The 22958-nt window shown below is 51.6% G+C and overlaps 1 protein-coding gene across 6 annotated transcripts in view; it reads left to right on the top strand.

Moving 5' to 3' along the window:
• UBR4 (ubiquitin protein ligase E3 component n-recognin 4) overlaps positions 1-22958 on the top strand; it is a 136884-nt gene that overhangs the window by 100346 nt on the left and 13580 nt on the right. For all 6 annotated transcript variants that reach the window (XM_086325315.1, XM_086325310.1, XM_086325277.1 and 3 more), the window contains 19 exons: positions 193-283; positions 632-716; positions 871-998; positions 3811-3940; positions 4044-4201; positions 5237-5346; positions 6012-6153; positions 6786-6867; positions 7194-7367; positions 9594-9715; positions 10569-10766; positions 11653-11733; positions 15302-15389; positions 15855-15982; positions 16866-16973; positions 17653-17772; positions 18482-18672; positions 19103-19276; positions 19778-19877. In XM_086325315.1, coding sequence (XP_086181441.1) covers positions 193-283; positions 632-716; positions 871-998; positions 3811-3940; positions 4044-4201; positions 5237-5346; positions 6012-6153; positions 6786-6867; positions 7194-7367; positions 9594-9715; positions 10569-10766; positions 11653-11733; positions 15302-15389; positions 15855-15982; positions 16866-16973; positions 17653-17772; positions 18482-18672; positions 19103-19276; positions 19778-19877 — 2410 coding nt within the window. The remainder of the gene's footprint in view (positions 1-192; positions 284-631; positions 717-870; positions 999-3810; positions 3941-4043; positions 4202-5236; positions 5347-6011; positions 6154-6785; positions 6868-7193; positions 7368-9593; positions 9716-10568; positions 10767-11652; positions 11734-15301; positions 15390-15854; positions 15983-16865; positions 16974-17652; positions 17773-18481; positions 18673-19102; positions 19277-19777; positions 19878-22958) is intronic.

Below are 22958 nucleotides of genomic sequence, written 5' to 3'. Positions count from 1 at the left end.
TTCCCTCCATCAGCCTCTCCGCTGGGCAGCCCCTTCTCATCACACAGCAGGGTTCTGTGGGGCTCGTGAGTCGTCTTGCCCCTGGGAAGGCCGGTGGCACTAGACGTTGATTTCCTTTTACCTGGGCGCTCTCACGTGCAGAGGAGGGACACACCCAGCGGTGTAACAGGACTCTCTTCTTTGCCTCCCTAGGGACAATCCAGAGGCCACCCAGCAAATGAACGATCTGATTATTGGCAAAGTCTCCACAGCCCTGAAGGGCCACTGGGCCAACCCTGATCTGGTGAGCAGGCCGCCGTGCCCTCTGACTGCCCCCTTCTCCCTTTTCCTTCATTCCCGCGGTCCCCCCGCCGGCGTCTCGTTGTGATGACCAGGGCAGGCGCGGTGGGGGTGGGGGGAGCGGCACGTCGGCAGGGCTCACATCCCAGGAAGACCTTGCTGAGTCAGCGTCAGGCTCAGAGAGCAGAGATGGGCAATGACCGTGCTGAGGGGCTCCGTCTCCCTTCTGACGGTCCGCTTGACCACACGGGTTAGCTCTGAGTCTCTGGGCCAAAGCGTGGATGTGCGCCCTCATCCGGGACTGACCCTGCAGACCCTCCTCTGCTCACCTCTCTTCCTGTTGGTCCTCCAGGCAAGTAGCCTTCAGTATGAAATGCTGCTGTTGACAGACTCCATCTCCAAGGAGGACAGCTGCTGGGAGCTCCGCTTGCGCTGTGGTGAGTTTAGGGGATGTCTGGTTGGCGGCCGGCCAGCGAGAGGAATGCAGCTCTATGCAGGGCCCGTGAGGCCAGGAAGCTGCCCTCGGGTGGTCACACAGCGGCTGGCGAGGCACGTTTGTGACTGTGCCTCCGCCCTGCCTTCCTCTCCCAGCGCTCAGCCTTTTCCTCATGGCCGTGAACATCAAGACCCCCGTGGTGGTTGAGAACATCACCCTCATGTGCCTGCGGATCTTGCAGAAGCTGATTAAGCCACCTGCTCCCACCAGCAAGAAGAACAAGGTACGGGTCTGAGAAGGCTGTCCAGGGCAGGCTCCAGCCAGCGCCCACCCTGCTCTAAGGTCTCTGCTCACCTGAGCTCGCTCTCCCTGGGGCGCCAGTGCTTCCTTGGCGGCAGTCAGCGAGATGGGTTAGGGTTTCTGAGAAGGAGAGTTTCTCAGAGGGCTCTCGAGTGACACAGGCAGGCAAAGGCAAACGCCTGCAGCAGTAGTCTGCCGTGGAGGACCGCCCCTTCCTCCAGTCCCCTCGGACAGCTCGCGGCTCCCAGAGGCTGTGGTGTTCTTCCCTACCCCGTGCCTTTGCACAGTGCTGGAAGCCCTTCCATTCCCTCGCACCGTGACTTGGGCAGGGATTGAACCTGTGTCCCCTGCGTTGGCAGGTGAATTTTCACCACCGAGCCCCCTGGGAGGCTCCTGGCCTTCGGTAGTCCTTTGTAACTGTTGTGTGTGGCTGTGCGGTGTCTCCTCGGCCTGCCATGCCCGCCTTCCCTTTGTCAGCTGCTGCTTCAGTGATCCAGTTCTCTGCCAGGCTGGCCATGAGCTCCTCCAATCCAGGGACTGTTTTATGTTTTACTAAGGTTTTTTTTGGTCCAGTACATAGCGTGGTATCTCGTGTTATAATAGCGACTCGGTAAGTCATTCTTAAATGAGTGAGTAAAGCCGAGTTTTTAGTTCTGAAGGTGGCCTAGCCGCAGATGGACTTGCTCATACTGGTGTGAGAGCGTGTGGGCCATAGTGCTTTCTCTCGGCCCTGCCAGAGGCCGCCGTCTTTGTAGTCCTGGGGCCCTTCTGATGCCTGCTTCATCCTGGTGGAGTCTCTTGGTGGGAAATGGGGTCTTCTTTGCAGGACGCTGAGCGGCAGGCACTACAGGGGAAGCTGGACAGGGAACAGTTTATGCTGTTTCCCTTTCTTGGTCTGCCTCGACCGTCCTCAGAAAAGACCCCCCTTTCTTCGCTTTGATGAAGGCTTTCTTCCCCTCAGAGCACATTCTCAGCAAATGAAAATCGGCTCTTGATTGAAAAGAGGAACTTCATCCCCACATAACTGTCCTTTTTCCCACAGCGTGAGGTCACAGATTCCCACCTGAGAGGGCTCTTAGCCTCTGAGCACTGAAGCCTCACATTTGGCTGAGTTTTAGCCTAGAGAGAGCAGCAGGTCTCAGAGTCTGGCTCATGGATCTGTGGGTGTTCCCAGGACGACTGGGATATCTGCGAGGCCGACGTTATTTCCGTAATTACCTGGGACACGACTGGGAATCTGTGAGGCCGACGTTATTTCCGTAATTACCCTGAGATCTGTGGGTGTTCCCAGGACGACTGGGATATCTGCGAGGCCGACGTCATTTCTGTAATCACCTGGGCCACGATCTGCCCTTTTCTTCTTTGTGCCACTTGTGCAGATGGCACACAGTCAGTGATGCGAGACCGACCGGGCCTCCGCACCACGAGCCACGCCCCTCACTTGCAGCTTCACCCAGGAGCGTCCCGGGTGAAGCCCTGCAGAGGAGTTTAGTAAATCAGTCGTCTCACTGTTCGGGAAGACAGTGCGGGAGGGAGGCGCACCGCAGGGCGGAGGCCGCCGGGGGAAGCGCTGGGGACGGCTGAACCAGCTGCTGTTTTCACGGAGCCTCATCTGTGCTTGAAAGGAGGGCTAGTGAGCCAATTGTGGTTCTTCAGAATCAGGTGTTTGGCAGATTTTCTTGAAAAGTGAACAAAACGAGCCTGTCACTTAAAGAGGAATGGGGTCTGTGCGTGAACCAGTATTTTCCAGCTGACCAGTGCATGTTCATGTGTGAGTAAAAGATGAATTTTAGTGCAGTGGAATAAGAAATGTTTTTTGATTGGTTTCGGATTCCACATTACAACCAATCTTTAAGAACCTGTAATCCGTTGAATTTTGGTTTAGTATTAATGTAAAATCCACGATTAATTGAAAAAGCTATTAAAATATTTTTTCTTTCCAACTATCTGAGTGCTTCAACAAAACAACGTATTGCAGCAGTTTGAACTTAGAAGCAGTATAAGAATCTAGCTGTCTTATTAAGGTAGCCATTAAACAATTTAAAAAATGTATAGCAGTATAGCTCCTTTGTCTAGTTTATTTTTGTTTTGGGAAATAAAAAATGCTGTTTAGGTTGACAGATAATGTATTTGTTTTTATTTGTAAGTGAGTTAATATTTTAGGAATTGCTAAACTTTAATTTTTAATAGATCCGTATCGATGGATAGAGCTACATCATACACAAGAACTCTTTGGAGTCAGTAATTTTCAAGAGTGTAATGGGGTCCTGTGGCTGCAAAGTTTGAGAACTGCTGGTTTAGAATCCTACTGGGGGCTCCCCTATGCAGGCCACTTGGGATTAGTAATGGTTCTGTAAATTTTAGAGGCTGTTTAGTGACCCCTTGAAGATTTATGTTTGGGGAAACTACAGATCAGCCTTGGGATAGGAATTAGTGTATGTAGCTGTAGGAGTGTCTGTAGGAAGCCAGTCACACCTCATCCTGCGCAGGCAGCGCCAGTGACCCTCAGCTCAGCGTGGTGCTGCTCCTGCTGAGTTGAATCGAATGCTTGAAAGGAGCGCAGACGGGGCGTAGGAGATGTGAACGCTGGCCTTCCGGTCTTGAAAGGAGCGCAGACGGGGCGTAGGAGATGTGAGCGCTGGCCTTCCGGCCTTGCCTGTGCGCCGGGGCGTAGGAGATGTGAGCGTTGGCCTTCCGGCCTTGCCTGTGCGCTCGTCCCCGGGGCAGCCCCACTGTGCTGCAGCGGCAGCTCGGGCGTGCCCGGGCCCGCTCACCTGTCCGCCTTCCTCCTGCAGGATGTCCCTGTCGAGGCCCTCACCACCGTGAGGCCATACTGCAACGAGATCCACGCCCAGGCCCAGCTCTGGCTCAAGAGGGACCCCAAGGCATCCTATGACGCCTGGAAGAAGTGTCTTCCCATCCGAGGTGTGTGTGTGTCTTTCGGGACTTGAGAAGCGGGCCCTCCCTGCCCCGGCTGACTGCCCCACCGTCTCCCCCTTACCTCTCCCTGCACCCCTCTGCCTGCCAGGGGTCGATGGCAACGGGAAGTCTCCCAGCAAGGCGGAGCTCCGCCACCTCTACTTGACCGAGAAGTACGTGTGGCGGTGGAAGCAGTTCCTGAGTCGGCGGGGGAAACGGACCTCCCCACTGGACCTCAAGCTGGGCCACAACAACTGGCTGCGGCAAGTGAGTGGCCGGTCGTCTCCTGGGCTCCTCTGGCCGCGCTGGCCCCAGGTCCCAGGCGGGGCGTTTCCGATCCTCACTGCATGTCTCCTCTGCTTTCTCTTTGTTAATCTTGCTTCCTTTCTAATAGGTGGAGGCTCTTGGTTGCAGCCGCCCGCGTGGTGGGTGGGCCACATCAGAACTCCTTCTGCCCTTTGATCAAGCTCGTGCTCTCTGCTCTCCTCCCTGACCACTGAGCAGGACGGAGCCTCTGCGCCTGCACTGCTTTTACCGTCCACCTTTCATGTCTTCTGTCCTTTTCCTTTTTCCAGCTAATGCTTTTAAAGATTAGAGCAATGATATTTTAGAGAATTCATTTGTCCGTTGGTTATAACGTGAGCACTTGGTCTACATTTAACATAAGTGCTCAGCCTGTCGTTACTGTTCAGTTGCTAAGTTGTGTCCAACTCTTTGGGACACCGTGGACTGCAGCACGCCAGGCCTCCCTGTCCTTCCCTATCTCCCAGAGTTTGCTCAAACCCGTGTGCATTGAGTCGGTGATGCCATCCAACCATCTCATCTTCTGTCGTCCCCTTCTCCTCCTGCCCCCAATCCCTCCCAGCATCAGGGTCTTTTCCAGTGAGTCAGCTCTTCACATCAGGTGGCCAAAGTATTGGAGCTTCAGTATCAGTCCTTTCTCTGAATATTTAGGGTTAGTTTCCTTTAGGATTGACTGGTTTGATCTTGCTGTCCAAGGTAGCTGTCTCCAAAATAGAATCATAGACGTCTTTGCTAAGGAGAACACCCGCCTGGCTTTTTTCCTGGTTCTGTATGTCCTCCAAAGTACTTGTTGGAGAAAAGCTCCATGAAGATGGGACTCTTAGCCTTTTTGCCCACCTGTAGCAGCCGGATCTTGAGTTAGCTGGTGATTTTTCCTTTACCCTTTTGCTCGTGAGGAGCTCAGAGCATTTCCCCTCGATGGGTGGCGGTGGACTGTGCCTGGCGGGGCCGGATGAGAGGCTGTCCGCTGAGCCAGGCGCTTCTCCCCACCCCCTGCAGGTACTCTTTACTCCGGCCACGCAGGCTGCACGGCAGGCGGCCTGCACCATTGTGGAGGCGCTGGCCACCATCCCCAGCCGCAAGCAGCAGGTCCTGGACCTCCTCACCAGGTACCATCTGAGAGCGGGGTGGGCAGGGTGGCGGGACTTCATCCAGGGAGCCCTCCCGCTCTCCCGGGGGAGTCCTCAGACCAGGGCGACGGGAGGCACGCCTGTGCTGTAGCCACCTCGCTCCTTGTGGAAGACCACAGAAACCAGGAAGCGCTGAACAGCCACGTGCAGTGGTTATAATAGCAGTGGTGGTGGTCACAGAGTCGGCAGCTAATGTCTTGAGGTCTTACAGAGCTTACAAAAACTTGGCATGCATTATCTCATTTAATGTTCACCTGGGCTTTCAGTGCTTAGTTAACTTGTCCCCAGGAAGGCAAGGTTTCAGTCCAGGCAGTCTAATTCCAAAGTTATTGGCCACTGGACTCTGGTAAACTCGCCTTGTGAGCGATTCAGTCACAACACTCTCTCTCTGCCCCAGTAACCACCATTCACGTATTGGTGCTTTATTGTCCAAATGTGTACAGTGTGAGGCAATGCATTACCTGCTGGGTGCTCTTGAGCTTTTCCCAGGTCTGAGGAGTTCCCAAGTGGGGGTCTGGGGTGTTCTCAGCCCTGGTCCTCCGCAGCGAGGCAGGGGGAGTGGAGGACCGCAGAGGGGCAGAGCCGGGGGCCGTTGGGGCTGTGGGGCGGTGTGGGCTCGCTGTCATTGCCCGGCTCTGCGGCAGTTACCTGGACGAGCTGAGTGTTGCTGGCGAGTGTGCTGCCGAGTACCTGGCTCTCTACCAGAAGCTCATCACTTCAGCTCACTGGAAAGTCTACCTGGCAGCCCGAGGAGTCCTGCCCTACGTGGGCAACCTCATCACCAAGGTATGTCGTCCCGGCCCAGCCTAGGGGAGCCCCTTTGCCGAGCCCCGCTCTCCTTGTTCTCTTTCTCTAGATAAACTTTGTGGTGGTCTTTTGCGCCAGGAAGAAATATTTGTTCAAAATGCAGGCATACCTCGCTTTATTGTGCTTTTCTTTAAAAATAAAGGTTGTGGCAACCCTGTGTCAAGTAAGCCATTTTTCCAACAGCGTTATTTAAGTAAAGTGTATATACATTGTTTTCTAGACATAATGCTGCTGTACACTTACTGATTTAAACTAGAGTGTGGACATAAGTTCTACATTCATGGGAAAAAATGGATTTGTGTGGCTCGCTTTATTGCCATGACCACTTTATTACAGCGCTCTGAAACTGAGCCTGCAGTACTCCTGAAGTCTGCCGGGGGGCACTTCCGTGACTTCACTGTGTTCCTCATGAGGGTACAGCAGTCTGTTGGGGACATTTAAACTGTCCTCCATTTCTAAGCAGTCCCTTAACGTCTTTATAGCTCTCCTTGGCTTCTTAGAAAAGAGTTCTGCAAGGGTTCAGGGTGAGAGAGCATTCCTGGGCCAGTGGGGGAGCTGACCGGTGTCGCTGGCAGTGCCGTCACACTGACCTTGCTTGTCTTCCTGTTTAGGAAATAGCCCGCTTGCTGGCCCTGGAGGAGGCCACCCTGAGCACCGATCTGCAGCAGGGCTATGCCCTCAAGAGTCTCACAGGTAGAGGGAGCCTCCTGGGCCTTCCGTTGGACACCCTGGGGATAGTTTGGGGGCTGCCCTTTGGCTCCCTGGGTGCTGAGGCTGACCTCCTCTCTCGTGCTGACCACACCGCGCTTTTTAAGCTCTGTGTGCGTTCCCCTGAGGACGGGTTTACGTCTTTGAGCACCTGTTGTCTGTTGACCAGTTCACGTCATGGAGCACGTGCTCCATGTCAGGCACAAACGTGGCGTTTCCTGCTTTTGAGTTGCTCGTCGTCTTTTGAAAACATGGACCTTCTTTGTTTACTTCTCGTTCTGAACTCGTGCAACTTTCTCCTGTCCCCACAGGCCTGCTTTCCTCCTTTGTGGAGGTGGAGTCCATCAAAAGGCACTTTAAGAGCCGCTTGGTGGGTACCGTGCTGAACGGGTACCTGTGCTTGCGGAAGCTGGTGGTGCAGAGGACCAAGCTGATCGATGAGACGCAGGACATGCTGCTGGAGATGCTGGAGGACATGACCACAGGTAGCCCCGGCCAGCGGCCCGCAGCCTACAGGCCTGTGTCCCTTCTGGCTCCACTTAGGTGCATGGTCTGAGTTCCCCGGTTCCTTAGACCCAGATCATGGGCAGCAAACATCTCCTCACGTTTGAGTAAAGGAGAAGACATTTCTCTCAAGACTGTTGGTGCTTAGAGTTGTAAAATTCCAGATCTGGCCTCAGTAAATTTGGACTTGTTTTTTTAAAATATTTTACTTATTTATTTTTGACTGTGCTGGTTCTTTGTTAGTGCACACAGGCTTCAGTAGTTGGGGCACACGGGCTAAGCCCTGTGGCATGTGGAGTCTTCCAGACCAGGGATTGAACCCTTGACCCCTGCCCTGTCCGTCAGATTCTTAACCACTGGACTACCAGGAAGGTCCTGGACTTTCTGTGTTGAGCTCACAGGGCAGGAAGAGGTCAAGAGTTCTCAGACTGGTGTCCTTCACTGGTTCTAGAAGATTCTCAGCCATTGTGGTGTCAGTTGCCTCTATTCAGGGACTCCTTGTCCCTGTGGGACTCCACCTCTCACTGTCCTCCGTGTCTCCACCTCCCTCTTTCGTAGTGTCTGTCTCATTGTATCTTTATGTTGATTTTGGATAATTTCTTCTATCCTTTATTTTTCTTCACTCTGTGTTATCTGTTTAATATACCCATCAAATTCTTGCAATTTTATGTAGATTTTATCGTCTCTAGTCTTTTGCAGACATTTTCTGTCCCTTTTATTGTCTTTCAACATAACAAACTTATTTCTGTATCTGCTAATTCTAAAACTTAAACTATCTATTAATCTGCTTCTGTTGTTGTTCTGGCTCTTGCCTTTGGTGCTTTGCTTTAAATCTTGCATTTCATGTTTTTTTGTTTTTTGGTACTGCGAGCTTGTGTTTTGGGAGTTTTTTTGTGGAAACTCTTCGGGACCTGAGTCAAAGATGGGTTTTTCTGGAGATGATTTGTAGCTGCCTCTGTGAAGCAGCTCAGGGCATGGCCATCCCAGGGCCACCTTCAACAGAGTTCTGAACTTAGAGTTTTCAGCTCTCCTAGGTAGTTTGAGCCACAGACCTCTGTGAGGGACAGCTTGTTATGAGTGCTCAGAGGAGATTTTTCTTCCCCTCTGTTCAGTGCTACATTTTAAGGGGAGACAGTGTGCTTTCATTGATTTGCTTGGGGGAAAGGAATAGTTGTTTTTAATTGATGCTTATACCAAAGAGGACTTCCCAGGTGGCATAGTGGTAAAGAATCTGCCTGCCATTGCAGGAGATGCGGGTTCCATCCTTGGCTCGAAAAGATGCCCTGGATTGGGGTGTTCTTGCCTGGAAAATCCCATGGACAGCGGAGCCTGGTAGGGCTATACTCCGTGGGGTCACAGAGAGTCAGGCGCGACTGAACACACCATACCTATACCAAGGATGTAGCTCTTGGGGGTACCAGATTTGTGTGTGTGTGCAGGTGGTGGTTCCTGCCAGATTCTCTCTCTTGGGATATTTGGGGCTTTGTATCCAGCTCTCAAATCCTGGCAGGTTTTGGAAACCAAAGCTCATGGCAGAAAATCGCCGGAGTGCTCTGCTGACCCCCCCTGGAGTCCTGCTTTCCCAACCTTGGAGCTCTGGCTTTCTTTGCTGGTGTAGCAGTCCACTGATACTTTTTTCCCCACTATTTTAAATCGTTTTTAAGTAAAGGAGTGGAAAGTAGGTCAGGGGAGGTAGTCTGCTTTATTGCCAGATGGGGACGTCCTTCTGGTGCCATTTTTAGCTGCCATGCTGAGCTGGTTTGTGACCTTGTCAGCTGGACCCTTTGCAGGAATGTATGGCTTGAAGTTATCTGTTTGGCTTCTGGAGGACCGTCTACCTAATTTTTTTGAAACTGAAAACTGTAGCTTCCTTTTGCTTTGACAGAGTGCAGTTAGGATCACTGTTTCACGTTCTTGAGTACCTATTTTGGGCAAGAGGATGCAAGATTATAATTCCCAGAGGGAGGGAGACATGTGCACAGCCAAGTGTGGTGCTCTGTGTCGCCTTGGGTGTGAAGGCCTTCAGATGGAATGAGGTCTCCGTGTAAGAATCCATCAGCTTCAGGTTTCCAGTTGAAATATTGATGTTGCCACGTAGGATATTATAGACTCACCAGGCAGAGAGGATCTGCCGGTGATGAGTCTCATCTCAGCTTCTGTGTGTGCAGCTCCTTCCTGACTGACTTGGCCACATTGACTTCCGGCAGGTACAGAATCCGAAACCAAGGCCTTTATGGCCGTGTGCATTGAGACAGCCAAGCGCTACAATCTGGACGACTCCCGGACCCCTGTCTTCATCTTCGAGAGGCTCTGCAGCATCATCTACCCCGTGAGCACAAGCTGTGGTGACTCATCGTAGTCGTGGGTCATCATCCCAGCGGTGGCCCGTTCAGTCTATGTTTTAGGAATCTCCACACATAAAGCAGAAGCAACCTCATGAGTTTCCCATTCCTAATGATGGGAAGAAACCTAAAACCCTTCCTTGTCCCATTTCCTAGATTGAAAGTCAAAATCAATCTTTTTCTTTTGAGCCAGGTCTCACCTCCCGTTACCCAAATCCTGGTGTTTGTCAGTCCACGATCCTGTGAAAGAAGCAGCCCTGAGCGGGCAGATGGACCTTTTCACTCTCTTGCTTTTTTCCCTGCCCGCATTTTGTGCACACATGCACGCATGAAGGTGTATCTGTAGCCTGAACTGCATAGATCCCCTTCTGTTACTGAGGAAGGGTGGAGAGCATCAGTCTCATCAGTTAACGATGAGAGACCCCTGAGTATCATGTGATGCACAGAAGACCGTTTTCTTGACCAGAGGGCCACCAGTCACAGAGTCATCTGGCCCCAGACTGGTTAGCGTCACGTGGGACGAGCAGGAGGGGAGCCCCTCTCCCCTCATGTCAGTGATCCAGCTTTCATGGGGCACTCCTCATCTGCTTATTTGGTTAGGCTTTCTCCTGACCCACCCTTGAGTTTCAGAGAAGATGCCTGCTCTTTAAGGCTATTCGAGTTATATTTGGGGTTTTTGAATCACCTCTGAGCTTCCTTTAGTCTTTAAGTGTATAAGGGGCTGGATGAGTCTGCTGTGTCTCCCTGAGTGTCCGTGAACAAGGCAGTGTGGTCTGAATGCGAGCAGTCTCTGCACACGTACTCATGCCATCCCTCTGCTTCCTTCTCTCTGTCCTTCAGGAAGAGAATGAAGTCACTGAGTTCTTTGTGACCCTGGAGAAGGATCCCCAGCAGGAAGACTTCTTACAGGGCAGAATGCCTGGGAACCCATATAGCAGCAACGAGCCAGGCATCGGGCCCCTCATGCGGGACATAAAGAACAAGATCTGCCAGGACTGTGACTTGGTGGCTCTGCTGGAGGATGACAGCGGGATGGAGGTAATGAGTGTAGCACAGCCCTGCCGGGGTTAGGCTTCCTGTCCCGTAGGGGCTGGTCCATCCTGGGCATCTTTCAACGCAGCTCCATGATTCCCGCCTGCCTGCCTCACCTGCCACAGGGTCTGCCCCCTGCCTAGCATGTGGTAATAAGCAGATGGCTGTAGCTTGTCAGGGCACAGGCTTTCGTTGTTCTTGTTGCTGTGGCAGAGGCCTCCAGTGATTCCGGGTTAATCAAGCTCCCTGCTACTGCTAAGTCGCTGCAGTCGTGTCCGACTCTTTGCGACCCCACAGACAGCAGCCCAGAAGGCTGCCCTGTCCCTGGGATTCTCCAGGCAAGAACACTGAAGTGGGTTGCCATTTCCTTCTCCAGTGAATGAAAGTGAAAAGTAAAAGTGAAGTCTCTCAGTCATGTCTGACTCTTAGCGACCCCATGGACCGCAGCCCACCAGGCTCCTCTGTCCTTGGGACTTTCCAGGCAAGAGTACTGGAGTGGGGTGCCATTAGCCCTGGTGCAGGTTTCTGGCCCTGTATCTGGTACCTTCTGGCAGACAACGCTAGGATCTGCTGTTACCATATACATGGTGAAAAACACGTTGGGTGAAACAGAAAACTGCCCTTTTTGGTGCTAAGCTGAAATGGACTTGGAACAGAAGGTACCCAGCAGGGCTTTTAAACCTGGGAGTCCATGGTTTGGGTTAAAGCTATTTGGAACCCCTGAAATTGTGCACAAAATTCTGTGTGATGTTCACACACGTGCATTTTTTAGAGAGGGAGAGTCAGTAGGTCTGTAATGCATAGACAATATGCGGTAAAGCACCCTTTGATCGTAAAATGTGCTTGCGTGATGATTCTTTGGAGTAACAGCCTCATCTTCTTTTCCGCTCAGCTTCTAGTGAACAATAAAATCATTAGTTTGGACCTCCCCGTGGCTGAGGTTTACAAGAAGGTCTGGTGTACCACAAATGAGGTACGTGCTTATTTTCTTGCCTGAGGTGTGGGTTGACTTCCAGACTTGTTAGCGATCAGGTGCCCAGCTTGTAGTAGCACTGAAGGATCTGAACTTCCTGGTCGTGTTAGCGTGGGAAAAGCCGTCGCCTTGCCCTCCTCCTGGGGCCGCTGCCTGGGGAAGGGCAGGGAGCTGCAGGAAGGGGTGAGCAGCCTGGCTTCGCAGCCGGGCGGCCAGCAGAGTGAGGAAGCCCTGTGGTGGGGGGCACCTGCCGTTGGGTTCCCTTTCCATGTGGGCACCGAGGTTGATTCTCAGCTTTCGATGGACTTGCTCACCTTTCAGAACATGTTTCAGCGTGGTGTCGAGGAGCATAGTTTCTGTTTTACCAGGAACTGAGACTCGAAAGGCAGTTGTTGTGAAGGAGTGAGAATGGGAAATGAAGGGAGCACAGCGCGTTGGCCCTTCCGGCCCCTCGGTTCTGTCTGTCCTGTCGGAACAGTCAGACGGTCCTCTTCCCCACTCCTGCCTCTTTTCTTAGTCTCATCTCTATTTCCTGTCTCGCTCCTCTTCTTTTCTTTCTTCTCTTTTCTTCTCTTAGGGGGATATTTAATAAATGAATCATGTAATTGAATTACAGCAAACTAGTGTGCCAGTGAAGTACAGTGAATTTTTCCTGTCCTTAGTCCTGAATATTTCTGTAGAGTCTGTGAAGCTAAATCGGTAGTACTAACAGTACACTTGGGCCTTCCACTTGATACATACTTGGCTTTTCTCTCTTCTGTTCTCCCACTGTGCTGGGGGTCCTGGTCATTGTGTACTGCTGGTCCACCGCCCACTGGGTTGGTGCAGCACAGGTAAATACACAGAAGACTGCTCCATCCGCCGCATCACACCGTGACACGTCAGCCTCAAAGCAGAATGCGACAGGTGTAGGCCCTGGTGCACCTAAAAGTTAAGACCAAGCTTCTACGGGCACGCTCCTAAATGGTGTATAGGACTCAAAGAATGCACATGGGCAGCCTCCCATTTTGAACCAGGGGGCAAGAAGTTGGGGATCATTTGTTTCTCATATTAATGCTTCATCCACCAAGGGTTTCTTGTGGCGAAGTCCAGAGTTGGGAGCATGCTTTTTATCCTGGCTTTCATCAGTTTCTTTTCTTACTTTATCCCTTATTTCCCTGATAAATAGCCCACCTCTTCAGCTGCTGACCAGGGCCTGTTTCACGTGTTTCTCTCTCTTTCTGTCCATGGTCTGTGGCTGTTCCCTCTCTTAGTTCTCACTGGGCTTCCACAGCTAGAAATGCTCTGAGACCTGGCCCGACAAGTTCTTTCCCTCCAAGATTTTCTCTCCTGAGGCTGAGCATGGCTTAGCGGCAGGCAGCGTGGACCAGTGTGGTACCTGCTCGCCCTTAATTTCCTGGAGTGTGACTTCAGTCCCCCATTTCTCACCTCCAAAATGAGGGTAATTCCTAAGAGCGTATAGGCTGGAGTGCCTACTCAGTACCTGGCGGATAGTGAAGTCTCATGATCCCTCAGTTCAGGAAGGTTGCTGTAATCTTGTAATTCATGACTTATTTCCAATCATTCTATTAAGTTGTAGGTTTTAGCTTGAGATTTGGATGAATCCAGCCCTTGTTGTGTGGTTATATGAAGGTCTCAGGATCTCCATAGGCAAAGATGGATGTATTATGTTTTCTTGTTTTGATTTCTCAGACTTGAGTCAAAGTGTTTTGATCTTATTGACTTCCTTTGACCTGATTCTTTGAGTAGTGGTCCCTGTTGATCAGAGAGATTTTATAATTCTGAAGGAGGCACAGGCTTGGAATTAGTACCTGGCTTATAGCTGAATAACTTTGAACAAGCTGTGTAACCTTGTGTAAAAGGATAACATTAAGTGCCTAATTAGTGTAGGGCTTGCGTGGGTGTCTACTGGCTAAGCTGCTTCAGTCATGCCCAGTTCTTTGTGAACCTATGGATTGCAGCCTGCCAGACTCCCATGTCCGTGGGATTCTCCAGACAAGAATACTGGAGTGGGTTGCCATGCCCTTCTCCAGGGGATCTTCCTGACCCAGGGATTGAACCCTGTCTTTTATGTCTCCTGCTTTGGTAGGCGGGTTCTTCACCACTGGCACCACCCGGGAAGCCTTAGCATAGGGCTTCAGTTCAGTTCAGTTCAGTCGCTCAGTCGTGTCCGACTCTTTGCGACCCCATGAGTTGCAGCACGCCAGGCTTCCCTGTCCATCACCAACTCTCCCAGAGTTCACTCAGACTCACGTCCATCGAGTCAGTGATGCCATCCAGCCATCTCATCCTCTGTCGTCCCCTTCTCCTCCTATCCCCAATCCCTCCCAGCATCAGAGTCGTTTCCAATGAGTCAACTCTTCACATGAGGTGGCCAAAGTACTGGAATTTCAGCTTTAGCATCATTCCTTCCAAAGAAATCCCAGGGCTGATCTCCTTCAGAATGGACTGGTTGGACCTCCTTGCAGTCCAGGGGACTCTCAAGAGTCTTCTCCAACACCACAGTTCAAAAGCATCAATTCTTTGGCGCTCAGCCTTCTTCACAGTCCAACTCTCACATCCATACATGACCACAGGAAAAACCATAGCCTTGACTAGACGGACCTTTGTTGGCAAAGTAATGTCTCTGCTTTTGAATATGCTATCTAGGTTGGTTATAACTTTCCTTGCAAGGAGTAAGCGTCTTTTAATTTCATGGCTGCAGTCACCATCTGCAGTGATTTTGGAGCCAAAAAATATATAAAAGTCTGACACTGTTTCCACTGTTTCCCATCTATTTCCCATGAAGTGATGGGACCAGATGCCATGATCTTCGTTTTCTCAATGTTGAGCTTTAAGCCAACTTTTTCACTCTCTTTCACTTTCATCAAGAGACTTTTTAGTTCCTCTTCACTTTCTGCCATTAGGGTGTGCCGTCTGCATATCTGAGGTTATTGATATTTCTCCTGGCAATCTTGATTCCAGCTTGTGCTTCTTCCAGCCCAGCATTTCTCATGATGTACTCTGCATAGAAGTTAAATAAGCAGGGTGACAATATACAGCCTTGATGTACTTTTTCCTATATTGGAACCAGTCTGTTGTTCCATGTCCAGTTCTAACTGTTGCTTCCTGACCTGCATATAGGTTTCTGAAGAGGCAGGTCAAGTGGTCTGGTATTCCCATCTCTTTCAGAATTTTCCACAGTTGATTGTGATCCACACAGTCAAAGGCTTTGGCGTAGTCAATAAAGCAGAAATAGATGTTTTTCTGGGGCTTAGCACAGAGTAAGACAATAAATCACGGTTGTTAATGGCTGTTATATATATTTAATGAAACTAAATGAAGTAGTGTCTATCTATAAAGTGCTTCACACAATTCTGGGCCTATGGTAGACCCTACATAAAATGAGCTTCCTTTCCCCTAAGTGAGTTGTAGGGCATTTGGATTCTATATTCTGTGGTTAAGACCTCGCGAAGAATAGAAGTTGTCTCCACTGCTGAAGTGTTCGTTGAATTAAGCAGACCAGGTGTCGGGTCCTTTGCATTTTCTGGACCCGTTTACAAGTCTTTCTCCAACCTCCTCCCCTTAGGGAGAGCCCATGAGGATTGTTTATCGGATGCGGGGGCTGCTGGGGGATGCCACCGAGGAGTTTATTGAGTCCCTGGACTCCACCACAGGTACAGCCTTCCACAGACGTCTGAGGTTTGGGACCGGTGGTGGTTCACGTTTTGAGGCTTCAGAGGTGTTCGGGGCAGGTACTCTAGGAATTCTCTTCAGAAGTGGGGGCATTGTTTCTTCTCTGAGGAGAAATACAGTCATTTACAGCCTCGTTTGGATACCTCTGGTATTGAGGGTGGGTGGGAACTTAGGGAGGAAATGAAATTAGCACCAAACAAGCTCAGATTTATTTATTTAGGGCTTTTTTTTTTTAAGATGGTTGTAGTGCTTATTTTCACGTATTTGAATAAGCAATTTTAATTAACTTGAAATTTGAAAAAGAGCTGTCAGGAGCAAGACAGTGTAGTTTAATACCCACTATTGACCCCCTTTATTGGAAAAGAGAAGAGCTGTCAGCCTGGATGAGGGCTGTGCTTTATTCTGGGCTTCACTTCCGTTTTCACTTGGCTTCCCTTCTGTGTCAGATGAAGAAGAGGATGAAGAAGAAGTGTACAAGATGGCTGGTGTGATGGCCCAGTGTGGGGGCCTGGAGTGCATGCTTAACAGGCTGGCAGGGATCAAAGATTTCAAGCAGGGACGCCATCTTCTAACGGTGAGTTGGAGGCAGCAAGACGGGAGCAGCCCTCCTCTTCTGGAGGGGCCCCTGCGAACGGCCCGGCCACTGCCATTAAGCCCTAGAGGGCAGCATGGCGCTGCGGAGCGCTGCACGCCAGGGACCCACCTGGCCGTTGCCCTGGCCCTCCATACCTCAGGCTCCCTCCCCCAGTGCTCCCTTCCCGACCACTCCCCCCCCCGAACACCAGTGTGATAGCAAGCCTCTGCTGTGCCTCTCCAGTCACCTGTGGACACCAGTGTCTAATTGTCTGTCCACCCAAAATTGCACTGTGTCAGTTATTCTTATCATTATTTAAGTGGATTTTGTAAGTAACTGTAGTGTTTTGGTAGGATTTTGTTTGGTCATTTATCCAGCTGTCTCGTGAGAAGTAGATGATCTGAAGGCACCATGCATATTGCACTATCATTTTCCACCTCCAGGGCACATGAGAACGTGTATTAACTATTACACCCATGCCTTAGATGCCATACATGGTTGTGAGCTCCCGTGGGTCATGAGATCTTTTTGGTTACTGTTAGTTCAGGGTCTGAGTTAGTACTGGAGTTTCCCCCGAGGCAACAGAGCTCCATCACCTATTCCGGTAGGAATTGGTGTCACTGCCCTGTCTGAGAGGTGGTAGAGACAGACCCAGCCCACAGGAGCTACTGCTGGGAACCCTGCCGTTTAAATGCCAGCCCGATAGGCAACCCCAGCCACCGTATCGTATCTCCCTCCAGAAACTTCACCTTCCTGTGTCCTTCAGGAGGAGTGTCTGCTGACGGTGACACGGCCCCTCCGCCCTTCTTAGGATATTTCTCTCCCGCTTGTCCCCACCCCTTCACTGTCCGGTGGCCTCATGGACTTCGGCTTCTCTTGTCAGGTACTGCTGAAATTGTTCAGTTACTGCGTGAAGGTGAAAGTCAACCGGCAACAGCTGGTCAAGCTGGAGATGAACACTCTGAACGTCATGCTGGGGACTCTCAACCTGGTAAGGAGTGTTGGCTGCAAGAGCTGAGGAGTGTGCAGGGCTGGGGGAAGGCAGCTCACCTCTGCCCTCAGATGAAGCGGGTTTGTGACCTTTGCAAACCTCTCATCTGTCTGACTGATGGGCACAGAGGCTTGAATTATGCAAGCTGCCCCTTATCCCCCTGCTGGCTCACCCCTGCTGCTGCCACAGCACACGGGAGCATCCTTGTTTCTTTCCTGAACTCAGAAGCAGGAGGCAGTCCCTGCAGCAGTCCTGACTGCACCCCAGTGGGAAATGGGTGCCACTCACCTCTGGGCGACCAGAAACAGATCACACACACACACACACTCACGGCGACCAGAGAGAGGCCAAAATGTTTCCACTGTCCTCAAAAACCCACACGCTGTCTCTCTCTCCACGCATGCCCATGCACGCGCACCACACACACACACAGCAACACATGCACACACACACGCGTAGACACACACACATGCAGCAACACACCCAAACACAACGCACACACCCACACACACACGCAGACACACGCAGCGACACACACACACACGCAGCGACACACACGTGCGTGCTGTGTGTGCAGATTGCTGGGAACACGAGGTCGTGAGGGCGCCCTGGAGGAGGAGGCCGCGTTAGCAGTGTGTGGGCGCTGCCGCCGCCTCCGTGTGACTGGCCCCTCCTGCAGGCACTGGTGGCCGAGCAGGAGAGCAAGGACAGCGGTGGTGCCGCAGTGGCCGAGCAGGTGCTGAGCATCATGGAGATCATCCTGGACGAGTCCAACGCTGAGCCCCTGAGCGAGGACAAGGTGGGTGGGGCCGGCCTGTGCATCCACAGGCACCGTCTTGTCGCCAGCCACTGGCTTACTTGGGTCTAGCTGTGTCAGCCAGGAATGATCAAACCTTCTCAGCTGGTAGGAATGGCAACCATTCCTGATGGTGATGTCATTGCATCAAAGCCTGAAATCCACAAATTCAGAGGAAACAAAGCGGCTGGTCCAGCTCACAGACGGGGGCCTTAGTGCAGCCCCTCATTTCACAGCTGAGGATGCTCCAAGCCTAGAGGAATGAAGCGAGCCGTTTGGTATCATATAGTTGGTATCTTACTGTATAGTTAGACGCCTAGAACTCAGGTCTCCAGCTCCCAGTTCAGTTTCTCTCCACTTGGTGCCCCTGTGTATTCCTGTGGTCTTGTTGGTGCTGATTTTTGGCTAGAGATATGACCAAATGAATACCAGGGAGCCTACACTGTCTTGGGGAAGGGAAAGCCTGTGTTGTATTTTGACCACCTGTATGGGTATATTTGACCACTAAGAATAGAACCAGCGCTGAAACTTAGAAACTGATTTTTGAGGTGGAGCTCCCACTGCTGATTGTCCCCAGGAAGTGCTGAGACACTGCTCTTCTGAGGCTACTTCTGGTGGCTCTGATGGAAGTGGATAACCTTTCAGGGCCAGTTGTTGGCTGCAGCCAAAGTCCCGGCCGTATTAACAGGACTTCCATCCTTTCTTCTTGTAGGGCAACCTCCTCCTGACGGGTGACAAAGATCAGCTCGTGATGCTCTTGGACCAGATCAACAGCACCTTTGTCCGCTCCAACCCTAGTGTACTCCAGGGCCTGCTGCGCATCATCCCATACCTTTCCTTCGGGGAGGTGGAGAAAATGCAGATCTTGGTGGAGCGGTTCAAACCCTACTGCAGCTTTGATAAGTATGTGGCTTAGATTCAGACAGCTAACTGAGAGTCGCCATGAAAGCCCTGAACCAGTTCTGGGAGACTAAGGAAGAATCACCTGAGTTTCTATTAGATTTTTGTGTACCAGTCTGGCCTTTTAGGGGATTGGTCTAACTGGGGAGGCAGAAAGTGAAAATATATTGTGTTAAAGCAGCAGTTGGTGAGGCAGAGAAGGCGAGCTGGTTGGAGGGACTCAGGTGTGCAAAAGCAGAAAATGCGAGAGAAGGTTGGGAATTTGGGGAACGTGGCAGAGAAGAGGGACTATGGCAGGAGGCAGGTGGGAAGGGTCTTCTGTTAGGCTCAGGAGTCGGTACTCTAGGACTTTGAGGCTTGTGAGCCAGGAGAATGACACGATCAGCTCTTGTTGCTCCTTTCACACTCTCAGGGTCTTTGCTCTTTCGTCCAGGTATGATGAAGATCACAGTGGCGATGATAAGGTCTTCCTGGACTGCTTCTGTAAAATTGCAGCTGGCATCAAGAACAACAGCAACGGGCATCAGCTGAAGGATCTGATTCTGCAGAAGGGAATCACCCAGAGTGCCCTGGACTACATGAAGAAGCACATCCCCAGCGCCAAGAAGTAAGCAGCGCCGCCCTCCTTCCCTCTCCCTGCTTCCTTCTCTTCTTCATCGTCTGGGCATCCCTCAGCCTTCCTTGGGGTCGCCCTCCCCTCTGGAAACTGTCCAGGCGACCATGCAGCCCTTGGGGCTGTGGGAAAGGGTGGCAGTTTGTTGGCTTCTGTTTCAAGCACTCATTTCTCTTTTAAAGACTTACTTGTTTGGCTGTGCTGGGATTAGCTGCAGTGCGCAAGATCTTTAGTTGCTGCATGTGGGATGTAGTTCCCTGACCAGGGATCGAACCTGGGCCCCCTGCTTGGGGAGCTCAGAGTCTTAGCCAGTGGCCCATCAGGGAAGTCCCTCAGGTCCTCCTTCTCCCTGGTTTCTCAGCTGAGCTGGGTGGTCCGCTGTGACTCTACGGTGCGCTGGAAGGTGCGGTCGCGTCTAAACAAGCCAGGACCACCGGCCGGTCTAGGTGGCCTTTGCCTCTCTGGCCTGCTCATAAGCCTCTCTTTGCTTTGCAGTCTGGATGCTGACATCTGGAAAAAGTTTTTGTCTCGCCCAGCCCTGCCGTTCATCTTGAGGCTTCTTCGGGGGCTAGCCATCCAGCACCCTGCCACCCAGGTGAGTGACCAGCATGCACGGGGGCCTTTCTCTGGAGCAGGACACGTCATGTGAGGGAACCACACCGTCTCTGCTCTTCTCCCACGACTGAGTGAAGGTGACCACCTCAATTAGCCTTGAGCTGGAAACTGCCCTAGTGTATAAGAGTCCCAGAGTAGACAGACTCTCAGAAGTCACCTGGTTCATCTCTCGGTGTGCAGAGAGGATTAAGTTACACTTGTGTTTTCCTCATTCAGTTCATTCTTATGTGGGGCTTCGTTACCTCACGGCTCAGCTGAGCAGCATTTGTGAGGGTGTGGCTGGCCAGGGAGGTGAAAGCTGCCTTCTGGCCACAGTCCCTGGGACATTTGTAACACCATCACCGCCAGCTTCTGCTCTGTGCAGGCAGCTGAAAACCCGGTTTGCAGGGGGGCCCACCCTGTGCGCCGTGTTGCTCATTCCTGATAGTCACTGGGTCGAGATATCTGTTATCCTCACGAATAGTAATTGACCCAGACAGGTGGCCAGTCTGGATTACTTTGTTTTAATTAACCTATTATTTTGAGATAACTAGATTCAGATGCAGTTGTTGAGAAATGTTACAGAGACGTCGTGTGTCGCCTTCACTTAGCTTCTCTCAGTACTGCATCTTGCAAAACTGTAGTAAATCATCATAGCCCGGACGTCGGCACCCACGCCGTCAAGCTTCAGGACCGCTCCATCACCACAGGGCTCCCTCCTGTGGTCCCTCACAGCCGCATCCGCCTCTCCAGGCAGCCGCTGACCTGGCCTCCATCTCCCTAGATCTGGCCTGTCTAGGATGCTGAGCACAAAGTGGAATTAAGTGGTGTGTGACTTTGGCCTTTCTCACTCAGCGTACTGTCTGGCGTCCACCCTGACTGCCGTGGGTGCCAGTGGTTTGTTGCTTCTCGTTGCTGAGTAGTCCCCGGTGGGGATGCCCTGTGGCCTGTTTAACCATCACCAGCTAAAGGGCATCTGGGTCGTTGATTGTGAATAGAGTGGACTAACTTCACGTGGAGGATTCTGTGTGAACACGTGCTCATTTCTCTGGGTCGAGTGCCCAAGACTGCGGTTGCATTGGCTTGTGTAGTGGTCGCGTTACTTTGTTTTACAAGAAGCTGCCAGGCTGCTGTCTGGAGGGGCTGCGCTGCTCCACCCTCCCCTCGGCAGAATCTGAGCGACCCTGCCTTATCCATCCTCGCCCGCATTTGGGGGTGCCAGCGTTCTTCGTTTCAGCCGTGCCGATAGATGGAGAGTGGTCTCGTGGTTTAATCTGTGTTTCTCTGGCGGCTGATGACGCTCGTTGTGCATCTTTCCGTATCCCTCCTCTGTCTTCAGCGACAAGCGTTTCTGTATTTCTTGCCCCATTTCTAGTAGTAGCATGTTTTTGACGTTGGGTTTTGAGAGTCCTCAGGGCTGCCTTTTTTGTTGTTGTTTCCACATTCTCATTTAGTGATGTTTTCTGAAAACTCATTCTAAAAATGTGTTTAGCTGGCCACAATAAAGGTCTTCCATATGTCTCGCTCAAATAGCTGTTGTTTTCAACTTTTTTTCAGTTCAGTAGTAATAGTCATAATCAGTGCATCTTTATGGGTAATTCTTCCTGCATAATGGTTTTCACTATTTCCCCCCCGTCTTTGTAGCATCGTTATTTTGAATGTGGATAAATCAAGGGACAGAATTGTAATTTGACCAGTGGCAACACATTGACTTGAGAACTCTGGTCAGTGGGTTCCAGGCTTATTCTTAGTTACTAATTGGGTTCTTTTTTAAAATAAGGCTTCATCTAGGTAGATGCTTGGCATTCCTGCTCCCGACCACTCACTCTTTCACCACGAGTGTGTGTAGTGCCCGTCACGCGCCTGAGCTGTGCTAGGCTGAAGCAACGCTGGCGAGTGAAACAGTGCCTGTGTGAGTCCTCCAGAGCTCGCTCTCCGGTGGAAGATAGGGCTCAGGACATAGGGTATCAGAGCACGGGGTACATATGCAGTGTGGAAGGGGTCAAAGGAAAGGGGATTTCTAAGAGGAGAATATGGTGCCTGCAAAGGCTCAGAGGTGAGAGAGCTAGAAACGTTCGAGGAACTGAGAGCAGTTCCAGTTGGGGGAGGCCTGGCAAGAGTTGGTGCTGGAGACATCAGTGCGGGTCCACATCATGTTCCCCAAGGAGAGCAGTGTGTGGTGTCTCCCAAGGGTGGTGCCCCTGGCTATTCCCTGGAGGATGAATTGCGGGACGGTGACATGGGAGGCGGGAAGGACAGTTTATTAGAATCTGGGTGAGAGCCCCTGGTGGCTGAACTCCAGTTAGTGAGGTGGACAGTGAATGGATTCCACAGAGATCTCGGGGGTGGAGTAAACGGGGTTTGGAGATTTAGTGCTCATGGGCAGTGAAGAAGCTGGGTGAATCAAGAACTCTGCTCAGTGTCTGGACTGAGCGACAGGAGGTGCCATTGAAAGAGATGAGAACTCGGGGGTTTGGAAGTGAGTGAAGGGAGGCAGTCCGTGATACTCGATTATTAGTGTGTGGTCTGTCCTCCTGACCAGAGTGTGAGCTTCGGGCGGGCAGGGGCATCACGTGCATGGGTGTGCATGCACACTTGGACAGTAAGCACCCCGCATGCACCGTTCAGTTGGCCGTTCAGCTATGAGTTCAGCGTTCAGAGTTGTTGAGACGTGAGCTACCGTGTCGTTGTGCTGAAGAACAAAGTGGACATGTACGTACCTGCTGTGAAGCTCGATTGATGAGCTAGTGACTCAAGTTGATTGCTGAACTTTAAGGTCACAGGTTGACTTCGATTTCGATTGAGTGTCGGCTCTGTAGTGACTGGTGACCTGGGGTGTGGCAAGGCCTCACAGCCGGCAGACCCATCTGCCCTCAGCGGGGCGATGCGCTCACACCCCTGCGGGTGGTGGGCTGCTGTCACGCAGCAGCTGCCAGCATTTTTAAGCACGGGGTCTTCTGGTTTGTATTCGTTTCTTTCTAAGCTCTTTCTCTTTCCTACTCCCACGTGTGCTTGTGAGTCTGGAATACTCCAGTTGAGAAAACGCCCGTGCTCCTGGGCTTGGAGGGCCTGGGGGCCCCAG

This window comes from Bos grunniens, chromosome 2 (genome assembly GCF_055505025.1).
Source record: "Bos grunniens cultivar Pamir isolate PY7600 chromosome 2, Bosgru_T2T1.0, whole genome shotgun sequence".
In the NCBI taxonomy this organism is placed as follows: Eukaryota; Metazoa; Chordata; class Mammalia; order Artiodactyla; family Bovidae; genus Bos; species Bos grunniens.
The sequence above is the reverse complement of the archived record's forward strand: the minus strand, read 5'-3'. Positions and strand labels throughout refer to the sequence as shown.